The sequence below is a fragment of the Eutrema salsugineum genome, unplaced genomic scaffold (genome assembly GCF_000478725.1).
Source record: "Eutrema salsugineum unplaced genomic scaffold, Eutsalg1_0 scaffold_5, whole genome shotgun sequence".
NCBI classification, from domain to species: Eukaryota; Viridiplantae; Streptophyta; class Magnoliopsida; order Brassicales; family Brassicaceae; genus Eutrema; species Eutrema salsugineum.
This window is the reverse complement of record NW_006256612.1, coordinates 5,756,989-5,771,283: the sequence shown is the minus strand read 5'-3', so window position 1 is coordinate 5,771,283 and position 14,295 is coordinate 5,756,989. Positions and strand designations below refer to the sequence as shown.

General features: G+C 38.3%; 2 protein-coding genes across 3 annotated transcripts; one reads left to right on the top strand and one right to left on the bottom strand.

Annotated features, from left to right (window-relative positions):
• Positions 1–138: 138 nt before the first annotated feature.
• LOC18992306 (ubiquitin-fold modifier-conjugating enzyme 1) lies at positions 139–1,524 on the bottom strand. Its single transcript, XM_006415687.2, has 3 exons — positions 1,074–1,524; positions 915–976; positions 139–513 (listed from the first exon to the last, which is right to left on the bottom strand). Exons 1-3 carry the CDS (start codon positions 1,404–1,406, stop codon positions 384–386), a joined length of 525 nt encoding a protein of 174 aa, XP_006415750.1. The 5' UTR covers positions 1,407–1,524; the 3' UTR covers positions 139–383.
• A 1,291-nt stretch (positions 1,525–2,815) lies between these two features.
• On the top strand, positions 2,816–14,265 carry LOC18992305. Of its 2 annotated transcripts, none has more exons than XM_006415686.2 (27): positions 2,816–3,193; positions 3,678–3,837; positions 4,328–4,420; positions 4,559–4,661; positions 4,779–4,941; positions 6,643–6,817; positions 6,951–7,079; positions 7,181–7,741; positions 7,817–8,470; positions 8,602–8,670; positions 8,921–9,031; positions 9,099–9,341; positions 9,978–10,025; positions 10,121–10,255; positions 10,549–10,704; positions 10,782–10,844; positions 10,985–11,095; positions 11,190–11,273; positions 11,377–11,424; positions 11,681–11,755; positions 11,978–12,073; positions 12,702–12,782; positions 12,860–12,931; positions 13,319–13,363; positions 13,455–13,538; positions 13,621–13,724; positions 13,825–14,265. In XM_006415686.2, the coding sequence occupies exons 1-27, from the start codon at positions 2,979–2,981 to the stop codon at positions 13,925–13,927; spliced, it is 3,981 nt and encodes a 1,326-aa protein (XP_006415749.1). In that variant the 5' UTR covers positions 2,816–2,978; the 3' UTR covers positions 13,928–14,265. The 2 variants fall into 2 exon arrangements, with proteins under 2 accessions (XP_006415749.1, XP_006415748.2); XM_006415685.2 differs by having other exon boundaries at positions 13,830–14,110.
• Positions 14,266–14,295: the final 30 nt, after the last annotated feature.

Here is a 14,295-nt window from a genome sequence, read left to right as displayed (position 1 = left end):
CTATTCACCATAGATGCCCATGCATACCACCAACAACACCAGTCAATGTTTTCAACAACACTAAAACAGATCTTAGTTTTGCAATGTTGGATTTTTCTTACCTTTTTGTGCTCGATGATCCACCAAAAGAAAAAGAAAAAACAAAAAAGCAATCATATACGATGGTTCGTAATAGCATATCCACACCTTGCACGAACCGGTTCCAAAGTAGGAATGAACATATATTCTCAACTTGTACAAGTATTTCAAGAAGAACATTGCAATAACTTAAAATCTTTATTGGGTTTCATGTAAGCGTTTTATAGGGCAGACGCATCCATCCACCTAGGTCATTTCTGAGTTCAGCTTTTACTGATAAACACCTCAAGTCTGAGATTCAAAGACTAAGATTCGGCAGATGAGGCAGTGTCATCTTTGTGCTTAATCATGCCTGAGTCCACAAGAATTGGAATCTCTGCAGCAAGCCATGGAGCAAGCCCCAAACAAAGTGCATGCGCTATACCAAACCGAGGACTGCATAAACAAAAATCAATCATCAATGCCAAGAAAAACGAGTAGGTGCTCATATTCGTGATAGAAAACGATTGCATAACGTGTTCAATCCATGATCGGGTTAGCTTTGTGTTTAGCTTTGTGCTCAACAAGACAAAATTGATAAACACACAAATGTGATCTCATATTAGATGTTCACTTATGAACAATAACTATCATTTAGACCTGCACAAACAGCTTAATACTAGAGTTTCCCGGCCTAATCGAATCAACATCGACAACAAACCAATCTAATAAACATCTTAGGACTGCGAGTTCTTTCATAATCCTTCTCAAAATCAACGGGAATCAGACTAAACTGATCTAAAACATTGCCTGCTTCTCTAACAATGTCTATGCAACTAGAAGCACGATAAAATTACCAGTTTTTAGCCCAGAGAGGCTTGAAATGCACAGTCAGGCAAATCTTCCCACCTCGATACATCTACAGCAAACAAAGAGAAAGAGAGAGATAGCTATAAAGACAATACCCAATTGAGCAGAAACGACCTCGGATCGGGAAAGGAAAAGAAAGCACAAACCTTCTGAGTTTTGCCGTCGATTTCAGGCAGCTCAAGCTCGGGAGCAGTAGCAGGGTAGGTGATAGGGATATCGAATTGCAGATCGAATTCGTATTTGAGGAGATTGTGAACATACCAACACTTTCCAGTCCAACGAGTGCCTTCGGGATTGGCGGCGGAGATACGGAACCAGTCGTTGTCGTTGGACTTGTTCATCTGGGTATAAGCGATCAGAGACTTGTACTCTTCTTTAAGCCTCTGCTTCCATGCATCGCCGTCTCTTGGCCCTGCCTTTGTCGTCAGAAGCGGAATCCGCGTTAGCGTCGACTTCGTGCTCGGATCCCATCCTTCCATTTCTCTCTCTCTCTGTCTTCTGTCTCCTCTCACCGATTTGGGCGTGAATTCGACAACCCTATTAGCGTTTATTGGAACCGGATGCTTGATTCTGATTCCTCTTTAGCTTTTGTCTTTTGTTAGCAACTTAACTCAGCATGGGACGATAAAAAGGAAATGTAACCGAAAAAAAAAACAAAACCGTGTTGGTTTGTTGTCGGTTTAAACCTTGAAAGTTTTTCGTCTGATTTTTAAATACTGAAATTACGAGTGGTTCGAATAAATACCGGAAAATCGAATTTTCTTTTCATTTTAAAAAAAAAATAAATTGGATTTTTTTTAGTTTATTGCAACAAAAGAAAAACATACAACGAATGCTTCTTCTTCCTCTTCTTTTGATCAACACAATGAACTTTTTTTTTTGTGTGCAACACAATGAATGTTTCTAAATCCTAAGAATAATGAAAACAAAAAAAACAGATTTAGAATAATGCATTGTAGTTTTGGTATTTAAGAGCCTGGAATAGAGATAAGTCATAAGTGTCACGCAGTGATTTGTCAATGAAAACCAATTGTACTGTATATAGAGTCGAAGAAGTTTATCTCGTCGCTAAATTTTTCATGTCAGATTTGATATATGTAGATAAGAAAGAGCATAAGAGAAAGAAAAAAGATATTGTAAATCACTATATATAAATTTGATATTGGTAAAGAGTCATTCTCATTTGTGATTGTTGTTCTTTCTTCTTTTTAATGTAATGTTTAACTACCCTAAAAATGTGAGAATCTAACATGTTTTTTATTTTTTGTAAGAAGCTCACTCGGAATTGTTGTCATTATATTGTTTTATGCGAGTTTGATTTTTTTTTTTTCCTTTGGATTTATAACTTTTGCTTTTCAGTTCAACTATAGTCTCGTGAACTTGTGATATGTAGTGTGTTTTACGTGGAAAATTCCCACAATGGGAAAGGAAATGAGGAATTAATCCGACTTTTTTTCTTGGACTTTATGGTATATATACTTTGAAAAACGGGTTTCCTTGCACGTAATTCCGTGATAAAACTCTCTGTTTTAGTTTGCCTCATTTATTAAGTGTCAATGAATGTGAATTGTGAGATATAAATAAATCAATAAATAAGTGTGTTTTGTTTGAGTAAAATGAATAAATTTCTGCATAGCGAAGAGCTAATTAAGCTGTCCAAAAGAACCTAAACTCGGTGTTACTAGAGGCAAAAAGGATTTGTTACTATACAAAACTAAACTGTTTCAAAAAAAAAAAATTTAACTGTTTACAAGAGCTTGGTTACGTACTAGAAACGGCGCTCTTTGCGACTGCCGAGGGGTAAAACGACAGGGTGTTTTTCGTTTGGCGGACCTAGAAACTTTTAGGAATTAATTGAAGCTTTTTCTTGTTTTCGCAGCAATTGTTTTTCTGTGTCTATGCCCATTTTGCCTAATTCCTCTCCGTGCTGCTACTCCTGTGTTCGCCGAGATTCTTCTTCTTCAACCTCGAAAAACCCTAGAAGATAAGCCACTGTGAGAGGCACCGTATTACCCCTTGAAAATTCCGGCTGTCGAATCTCGAATCCAGTAATGGCAGCTCCGGCTGCCGCGACAGCCAGGGCGCAGGCTCTCTCTCTCCTCGCCGCTGCCAACAACCACGGCGATTTGGCAGTGAAGCTCTCGTCTCTCAGACAGGTGAAGGAGATATTGCTGTCGTTGGAGCCGTCTCTCTCTGCTGAGATTTTCCCCTATCTCGCAGAACTCCACTTGTCGCATGAAATTCTAGTTCGCAAATCCTTAATCGAGTGAGTCCTTTAGCAATTCTACGCTTTTTACCTCGTCTTACTATTTTTTTCCTCCCCGGATGGTTTTTGCTCCTAGCTGTGAACGAACTCGTTGAAGATTTTTCTTTTTGGTTTTCGAACTTTGTGGTGTGTTAGGGTTCTTCTGTATTTTCGGGATTGTCTTTTTTCCCCAATCTGGAAATAGTTTCATCTCTCTATCACCAGCTGTTGTTATAAAACTATTCAATATAATTCCTCATTTCGCCGTGATATTTTTTTTTTTGGTGGGATAAATTTGAAACTTCCCAGGTGTATGGTGGATATTAGTTGTCCATCCCTGTTCTAGTGCTAACGCATACTTCATAATTCCTCTCGCTTTTGTTTCACAAGCGTCTATAGGATTAGGAGCTTAGTTTACTATATTTTGGGGTGCACCAACTTACTTCTGTAGCTGTTTATGGTGATTAGTTTGTCTGACTAGTGGATCGATTCTTTTGGGTGACAGGATCATCGAAGAGGTTGGTTTGAGGATGCTGGATCATTCTTATGCTCTTGTGACTGTCTTACTAGTCTTATCAAGGGATGAGGATCCAATTGTTGCAAAGAAAGCTATTTCTGTTGGCACAACTTTCTATTGCAGCATCTTGAAGGAGATGGCAATGCAGGTCCATACTGTTTCTCAAGTTGGATATGTTGTCATACGCATTTGTTACTTTGAAACTCTTTCTTGAGCTCTTCGCAAAATAATGCATTTATAGTTTACAATTACCGGCGAAACTATTTGACATACTCGTAGTTGCCTTTGAGATTGAACTAAAATACATGGAATCAGTCCTCACGTTTTCGTTTTTTAAACTTCGGTTGGTTTTATGTTGGTGCTACTTATTTGGCAATTTAAGGTTTGCGTCATAAGGCTTTAGGGTAATATGAAATAGTGAAGACAATAAACCAGTGCAAGCTTGGTTATTTTCCTGTTTAAGTTTTTGTTGGATTTCGTATCCCTTTTACTTTATACTGATTTAGTGTTTATTAGTTAGTTTTATATGTTAGTAGAACTTTAAGATCTTTGCGGGTCACCACAGTAATGGACGTGGTTTTTAGAATTAAAATCCCTTTTTTCTCACTGATATGTGTTATTCTTGATGATCTCTACAGTTTCATCATCGTGGTAAAGTTGATCGTTGGTTTGGGGAACTCTGGACGTGGATGGTTAAGTTTAAAGATGCTGTCTTTTCTACTGCATTGGAGGTATGCTGGCTGTGTATAACCTTTTTATATTTGTCTGTCTGTCTCTCGTGACGTATGATCTTTGGTTGAGTATTTGTTCTGCTTCTCTGTCAATTTAAGATTGTCTAACATGATAGTCTGCTGTTTCTTTCATGATAGCCTGGTTGTGTAGGGGTGAAAGTTTTGGCTCTAAAGTTTATGGAGACATTTATTTTGCTCTTTACTCCTGATGCATCTGATCCTGAGATATTTTCCAACAAAGGTATTGCGTTCTAATCATGCAGTTGTTTTTTCTGATTATATAGTCTGATCTGGAATAGCACAATACATGATTTGTTCATTTGTTTCTGGCATGTCAACCTTTTCTATTCTACTACAGGAAGTAGACAGATGTTCAACATTTCCTGGCTTGCTGGCGGTCACCCCGTTCTAAATTCAGCATCGCTCATGTCTGAAGCAAATAGGACATTTGGTATCTTACTAGATTTCATTAAGTCGGCTGGTCGTTTACCGGGTGCACTGACGATAGCTGTTGTTAGTTGGTATGTTTCTGGATACATCCTACTATTCTTGTATATTCACTTTTCTTTGTATTCTTCATGATGTTAGTTGTGCTTGGTAACCTGTTACAGTTTCTGCTATCCCACAATGTTAGTTGAAATTATGTTAGCTATTTTGCCCCTCAGTATGCAGATTTGTTGGTGATAAATGAACCATACAGAATTTGTCTTGGTACACTGATATGTGTTTGAATGATGGGGTGATTTTAGTAGTATCTTTTGCTTAAGCTTTATGTGTGCTTCATGTTTGTGAGATTCAACGACAAGCAGATCTTCCACTTTTAAGTAGTTTCATGGTCATGCTTGTTCGTCCTGCTTGCACTTTCAGTGTGTTTTTTTTAATCAAATAAGCTTTGTAAGACGAATAACATCAGGGGAAATAAAATGCTTTTTTCCATTTTTATGTGTCTACTAAACTTTTGGCTGAGAGAGATAAAGCATGGAGACAGGTTATAGCACCGGTTCAATCCCTCTGATATAGTTGCAGCTAACTGAATCATACTCCGGGGGGAAAATGGCTCGGTTGAAGCTGCATCAGTTACCTGATATTGACACAATTACCTGGGTATATGGCCCCCGCATATTTTTGGGTACTGTGGAGCTCCAATATACAAGTGATAAGGGCATCAAACAACGGATAGAATGGTCAGCTCTAGTAGTTAGAAATGCAGAAATATGATAAAGGAAGGCTTTATTTGGTTATGGGAACTGGATGTATATAATATACTTATGACTGTTATGTTGGGATATTAAAAATGTATACACTACAGTATAACGGTTTATACAAAGTATAATATGGCAATCAGTGATTCGCTTATGCTAAATTCTAGCCTAGCATTTTCTTGCATTGTGGTTTTATCTTCTGCTATGATGAATGTTTCTTCTCCATGTATAGGATTGGGTGGATATTTGATATGAATGATGATGAGTTGGAAACATTTTGCTGCTTCATCTTATATTATGTCTTGCTCTTAAGATGGACGTAGAAGTTATCTCATGGTTGTTATGTCCAGTAGGTGGCACATCGTTAGTCACTTTGAACAATCAAAGGTTTTGGGAGCACCTCTATTAACTTGGGAAATCATCTCTGCTTAGCAAATGACAAAATCTTCAAAAACTAGTGATTACCTAGCAGATGATTGTTTTTTCTGATATTACCTTTTGATGTCTGTGACCACTTATCTTTCTAGAAATATCAATGTTAAACCCTGATAGGAAAGACATTGTCCAGAGAGATGGTCTTGATTTTTCTTTCGGTTTTACTCAACTTTTTATTGATGGAGTTGTCATAGAGTTATGTTGATATATTTCCTGGACAGAACTTCTGACTGCTCAAAGTATTATAATGGGATATGTAAAAAAATTGTTTGAGCAAAGTTTTATTCTGTTAATGAGCTTATTGGTGGTGTTTTATGCTGCAGAATCGTGAGGATAATTTCTCACATGAAGTTATACTCAAACTTTAGTATCTTTTACGTTAGATAATTGCACATGTTAAATGCACCTTCTTGCATAGGAAGAACAGGAGGGCAGTTTATTTGAGCCATTATTCGTTCTATTGTTTGCTGAGTTGTGCAGTGATCCATTAGGAAATGCTTGTAGAAGCATACCTGAACCATTTGCAATTTTGAATATTTTCCATGTAAGCACTGGTCTCTTATCTGACAGTAGCTTATCTTTCAGTCTTGCGGTGGTAGCAAGGAAGAGGCATGTCCACTATAATACTGTCCTCTCTGTTCTGCTGGATTTTCACCCAAATCTTGAGACTGTTAAGGGGTGCCATGCAGCAAGCGTTCAGTATTCCATTAGAACTGCCTTACTGGGATTTCTTAGATGTACATCCTCACCTATGATTGAGGTAAAGCGATTATATTTTATTATTTGCGTGATCAGATTTTATATCAAAAGTATCAAATGATTTCCTTTTTTTTTTTTGTTTTGCTAATATTAGGTTTGTTACTGTGATAATTTTTTTTTTTTGGCATTTATAGTCAAGAGACAAGCTTCTTAGAGCATTTCGAGCAATGAATGCTGCAGATGTTGCTGATCAAGTTCTCCGTCAAGTTGATAAATTGGTCAGAAATAATGAGCGTGCTGCACGTGAAAACTGGTCAGGCAAGGTAACAATTTTTATATTCTTTCTTTCTCCTACTCTTCTATACCTCTACATCAGCTTTGATCACTGTGACCAGTAACGTCTCATGATGAAACTACTTTTCAGACTAACCAGGCGATTAATCATCAAAATTCTTGGGATTTGTCAAAGAAACGAATAATGCCCCAGGGTGAAGATGATACTATCAATGGAGAGGTTGTTGCGAAGCGCTTACGCCATAATACTAACATGCATTTGGCTCCGCAAGTTCAAACAAGTGATTCTCCACAGGGACATGTTTCTATTAATGGCATATCCTCTGCTAACCATCCTACGGACAGTGAGTTGACTCCGGTGGAACAAATGGTTTCAATGATTGGTGCTTTGCTTGCTGAAGGGAACAGAGGAGCTGCATCACTTGAAATTCTCATTTCTAAGCTTCATCCAGATATGCTTGCTGATATTGTAATAACAAGCATGAAACACTTGCCTAGTAGCCCTCCTACATTGACAACTTCACTGGCTACTCCAGGAGATATTGTGGTATCTTCTTCTATAAATTCCATGTGTTCTCCGGCTCCTCAGCCCCAACTTCATTTTGATCCAACCCTTCCTGCTGGGTCATCATTTTCTGATGTACCTAGCTTTAATAACGCGACTGCGGACCCTAGACGCGACCCAAGAAGGGTACAGACTTCCATTAGCTGATTGATTCTATGTTGAATGCTTTTTCTCCAAGATAACTTACACATAGCTATGCAGGATCCCCGTCGCATGGATCCAAGGCGTTCAAATTCATCTGTGGGACCAACATCACTGCCTGTAGGTGAGGGTAAAGAACCAGTCCCAGTACAGATGGACATCTCTACCTTACCGAGCAAGCCACTTTCGGTTCCTGTTGTCACGGCAGGGGCTAGTGGTTCAGTACATCCAACAATAGTAGAACGTAGCCAAAACAAGGTGGTGGGAAGCTCAGTAATTTGGGATCAGCCTGATTGTAGAGAGCACTTGTTGACTATTCCCGACGAGTGTGCTTACCCCTCAAAGGGCAGACCATCTTTAGATGTTCCAGTATCTCCTTGCAGGGATGATGAAGGCATCAGAGAAACAAAGTTTTTAGGTTCTGAAACAAAGTGCGATTTGGATCTGGTTTCTATCCCGGATTTTGATCAACATTCGCCTTCAGCATCAGTCCCCGATTTTGATCTACACCCTCCTGCAACGTCAAACATTACTGCAGCAGAGGAAAGCTATCGAGAGTTGGCAGCTGTTCCATCTTATATTGAACTTACTACCGAGCAAAGCAAAACTGTAGGAAAGTTGGCTATTGAACGGATAATTGAATCAAATAGACATGTCTGTGGGTTTGATTGTAACAATATTCGCGTGGCATTGATTGCTCGATTGATTGCCAAGGTGGGTTTTGCCGTCACCTCTAGCTACCATTTCCATCTTTTGGCTTTATCCACATGGAATCCTATTTTCAAGTTCTCCTTTAATTCTTTTGTTTACAAACACAAATATTATTTATGATACTATCTTTCCAGATCGATGCTGGCAATGATGTTGCAAACATACTAAGAGAGCATATTAGTGTGGATCATCGAGAATTCAAGGTACTTGTATTACCAGTATTTGACTGCAGTGCTCCTCAAACTAGTCGTCGCTCTTTTATTTGAGTTAGGATTTTGAACCTGTTTTCCCTTATGTGGAGTGTATGTCATAAATAGGGTAGCATCTTTAAGAGTGCACTGTTACTGTGCGAGTAGTTATTTCTGTAGAAACTTTTCCTCTCCACCTTCCACTAACCGAGAGTCTACCATATGTCTAGACGAACCCCTAATCTGTTTGTTTCTTTGATTCTAGGGGCATGAACTTGTTTTACATGTTCTGTACCATCTGCATTCAATGGCGAATCTGGACACAGATGAATCCTCTTCCTATGCAACTGTTTATGAAAATTTTCTCATAGCAGTGGTAAGCATTTATTCTACCTTTTCCATTTCTTGTTTCTGATTCTCGCTTATTAAGGTACTTGCTGTAGGCAAGATCATTTCTGGATGCTCTACCTGCTTCCGACAAGTCTTTCAGCAGACTTTTTGGAGAAGCTCCACATTTACCTGATTCTGCCTTAAAGCTACTAGATGAACTCTGCTCCACTCGTCATGACCCGATTGGAAGAGAAATTTGTGATAGTGAACGTGTTACCCAAGGGCTTGGTGCTGTTTGGAGCTTAATTTTAGTGCGTCCAAATGAGCGAAAAGCATGCTTAGCTATAGCATTGAAGGTAAGAATCGGTAACCAAACTTTTTTATTTCTGTTTCTTACAAGCTCTTAACACATTGGAGTTATATTATAGTCTCAGTGATAGAGAATACGGGAAATCAGATAATGAAAGTTTTGAAGTGGCTTAGATAGTTCGTTCCTCAGAACTTAGATGTCTACATATTGCCTTTAAAATTCCTAATTGAAGCCTCCTGTTGACTAGTCCCATAAAATTACAGCATTTAATTAAATTTAATCAACTTAAGCTGTTTACAGCAATGTAGATTTTTCAAGCTCTATTTATCTTAGTTTACCGCTTAGAACACCTCCGGTGGCTTGTTGTAAGTTTCGTTTCATCAGGGCATGGGCTGAAAATTACCCTGTGTACAGATTACATTAGAAGTTCTGAAACTTTGATATTGCGATTACTATGACGATATAAGTATGGATTTTCGTTGACTGATGAATGTACAGAAAATTGCAATTGCATAAGCATTGTGATCTCTAAGCGCCAATAAGGAATGTATGAGCTTCTACATTAAAAGAATTTTGTGCTTGAAACTTTCTTTTTAGCATACTTGAATTCATGGTCATATGGTCCTATCGATTTTTCCATCATTCCATGTTCCTTACGCATGTTTTAATCCTGTTATGCCAGTGTTCTGTTCATTCTGAAGAAGACATCCGTGCAAAAGCCATCCGACTTGTAAGAAAATTAGTCCCAGATAGCAATATGATTCTTATTTACTGCTGCCTACTGGTACAGTAATTCTAATTTATATTTTCTTAATGCCTGCACAGGTCACAAACAAACTATATCACCTAACATACATATCAGAGCATGTTGAGCAATTTGCAACTGATATGTTGTTGACTGCTGTGAACTCTGAAACAGATCTCGCACAGACTGGATTTATTGCAGAAGGAAAAACAGAGGTAATAGCATATAGTCTAGTCTGTAATTGAGTGAGTGTCATTCCTGTGAAAGGGTAGGGTAGTAAAGCTCCAAAAGCCATTAACAGTTCTATTGAGGGCGTTTAGCTTAGTTCTCGTTGAGTTTTATATAGAAAGGCTTATTACTCTATAGAACTTATTAGCTGTCAGTTGCTTTTTGTGCCTGTTCTCGTAAGCCTCTAAAATTGTGAGGATTACCTAGTCGATGCAATGAGCATGCTTCAGTTTATAAACCTTGACTTTTTGTGGGTTGATTAGCGGACACTTATTTTCAGGCTAAAAGTCAGATAACTTCGACAAGTGATTCTCCACGGTCTGGAACCTCCGACATTCACTCACAGCAGGATCTACAAACTGCTCGTGATGTTTCTGTTTTATCAATTTCTGAAGCTCAGAGACTAATATCTCTGTTCTTCGCTTTATGTAAAAAGGTTTGCTCCTAATGCTCAAAATATGCTCTATCCTTATATTTTCCCGTTGTTCTGATTAATACTGTAAACTTTTCCAGAAACCTAGTCTCCTTCGACTTGTCTTTGAAGTTTACGGTAGAGCTCCAAAAACAGTAATTCAGGTGAGTTAGTCTTCCTCCCTAATAAACGCTCACGCTACTTATGTGCATCACGTGTGGCATGGTACAGAAAAATATTCCGAGTTGTGAATGGAGTAAAAGTTATTCACAAACATCAAACTGAATTTGTTGAAATGGTTCAGGCTTTTCATCGACATATACCTATCCTGATACGAGAATTAGGTTCATCTTATGTGGAACTGCTCCAAATAATATCTGATCCTCCTAAGGGAAGTGAAAATCTATTGACGTTGGTAAGTAGCTTCTGTGTTTCCTTGTAGTAAATCCACGTTGGCCTCAAAAGTTATTCTAATTTTGAATCATACTCGTTTATTTTTTTATGTTAAGGTGTTGCAAATATTAACACAAGAATTGGCACCTTCGTTGGATTTGATTGCTACTGTAAAGCATCTATATGAAACGAAGCTAAAGGTTTGGTTTGTTATGAAGATCTCTCTCGTATATTTTTCTTGTGTGTATATATTTTATAAAAATCAAGATTGCTAAGCCTTACAGAAGAAGTTGTGTTCTGCAGGATGTTTCAATTCTTATTCCTTTGCTTTCCTCACTCACTAAAGACGAGGTTATTTTCTACATTCTGCTCTTTCCAGTTTCCACTACTTTTTCCCTGAAGGGAGATGAAAAGTCTTGTAACTTTTTTTCTCTTTTACACCCCGTTGTTTTGCCTATCCTGAAATTTGGAAATAAATAAGAACTAGTAACCATGGAAGAATTCTGAGATTTTGTGGTCCTTTACTGGAAATGATGTTTGTAATTGCTCATCAATGGTAGAAGCTCCTTATTTTTATGACGGACATTTTTTTTTTTTTTTGTGACAGGTTTTGCCCATCTTTCCTCCCCTTCTTAATCTTCCACCTGATAAGTTCCAACTTGCACTAGCTCATATATTACAGGTATCGGCATATTCTCACTGTCCATCGTTTAATTGTTGTCTTAGATATGTTTGAAAAATACTGTATATACGTAATTTGTTTCATGCATTGTTGCGTTTAGATTCTTATTTTAGTTCTTACGATTGATCTTTTTTGTCGGAGAAGTTGTGCTCTCTCTGACAGAATAAATACTTTCTTCCGCTGTAACAACTTGTCAAATCCTTTTTGTTAAATCTGTGATAGGGTTCTGCTCACACCGGCCCTGCCCTAACACCTGCCGAGGTACTAATTGCTATCCACGATGTTGTTCCTGAGAAGGATGGGCCACCACTGAAAAAGGTATTTCTTAATTTTCCATTTTGTTTGAAAGAAATTTTGAAGAGCATGTTGCCTGCACTTGTTTGCTCGAAATCAGTTATAGTGCTAGACCTACACTGCTGTGTACCTTTTCCTATTCGAATGCAATCTGTACCACCATCCCTATCTCTTTAGTAGATTCAATAGAGGTGAGATAATCCAGAAATTAGTTGAAAAGACGTGGGTCGGGAGAGTTAGGGATTCTATCCAAGAGTCCCTTGGTTTTAGGTTTGCACATCTGTTACATAATTATAGGAGAGTTTAATCAGCCATCTTCTTAGCTGAATCAGTCTAGTCCTAATTCTTAACAAGTCCAAAGAATAATGGTAGGGTGAAGCCTCCCCGCGATTATTATATGGAATGCCCTTTCTATTTCTTGCTGTTTCCGTGCAAGCTGTTTATGGAAAGGTGGATGATGCACTCATGTCATATGATGCTACAGGAGGCTTGAAAAATAGTGCAACTAGCAACTGACTAGTTAGATTGTCAGGCTTGCGATAGACCTGACTAATCTGTGTGCCCGTGGACCTTTATGAAATTTAGCTAGTGCCTATTCTATCTGCTTTCTCTCTTGTTAGCAGAGTCTCATTTGGCCGTGTTTTGTTTTCAGATAACAGATGCATGTTCAGCTTGCTTTGAGCAACGCACTGTTTTCACGCAGCAAGTCTTAGCAAAGGCCCTCGGTCAGATGGTATGTCAAAAGCCAACATATCATAGAATAGAACGACTGATTTAGATACTTACATCTGTAATACTTTTTGGTTTCAGGTTGATCGAACACCTCTGCCTTTACTCTTCATGAGAACAGTAATTCAGGCAATCGATGCTTTTCCAACACTGGTACGTGTCGTACGTAAAACCCCAAAAGCTCTTTGTTAATACTGAATCAAAGTTACAGATATAGCGTTCTTTCCCTCGGCTTAACCCTACAAAATCTGCAAAGCTCTATGAACTGAAACTACAATTGGGTTCGCAGTATAGAGCAGCTGTATGAGCTAATAAGAAACAAACCAGAAGACCGTCTCTTTATCCCAAACGATTAGCTAATTGCACGGGCACAGTGAAGGCTTTTTTTAGTCTAAGAAATTTTGTTAGTTTGTTTAGTGGAGAAAGTGACAGGAACATACAACGAAATCGTTTCTCTAAAATATTTGGTTTAAGTTGTAGTTCAAACTATGGAATATTTTAGTCAGAGATGAAAGAAATTTTTGAATTTTTTTTGTCCAGGTTGACTTTGTCATGGAAATCCTTTCGAAGTTGGTTAGTAAACAGGTGAGTAAATATAAGATCAAACACAAGGATCAGCGTTGAGATTCATTTGCGTCTGGTGTGCTAATCATGATGGAATCTCGTTTAAATGCAGATATGGAGACTGCCAAAATTATGGCCTGGCTTCTTGAAATGTGTGTCTCAGACACAGCCACATTCTTTCCCTGTTTTGTTGGAGGTACAAGTACCGTGATAGAAGAACATATGAGTTTAGTGGGTTCACAGAAGAATCCGAATAACTCTGTGGTATTGTTTTGCAGTTACCAATGCCTCAGCTAGAAAGTATCATGAAGAAGTTTCCTGATCTAAGACCTTCCCTTACTGCTTACGCGAATCAGCCAACTATCAGAGCTTCTCTACCAAAGTATGCCCCTATATATCAAACGGACTCCTGTTATCCAATCTTTTTTTCTTTTAAGTAACACAACATGTCGGATACTGAATCTTGATGCATGTTTTACCAGTTCAGTTCTTTCAGTTCTTGGGCTTGACAATGGGCAAGATTCACGTTCACAAATGCACCCTTCAGAGGCAACTTCTTCTATTCATGGGGCAGCCTTAACGTGACACTCTCTCTGGAATAATATCGACAATTTGAAGTGTTCGAAGGAGGCAAAGCACAGATACTTAAATATTGTGCCAATGTCTTGAGACTGGCTACCACACGTATATCTGACTACTAACCACATGCGTTTGCGATTAGTAGCAAGACCAGTATGGTAGGCCAGCGTGTATGGTCATTCATATTTTCTTATCTGGTGCCCTTTTTTGTGTATATTTTTTATGAAACTTCACCGTGGCCGTGAGAATGGGTTCACTTGTAATGGATGTACAATCGCATCAACGTTGTTCCTATAAAGAGAAGGTAGAGTTTTAAAAGTTGAGAGAATATATTCAAAAGACCATATATCAATTAGCCATAGAGTTTACATGGA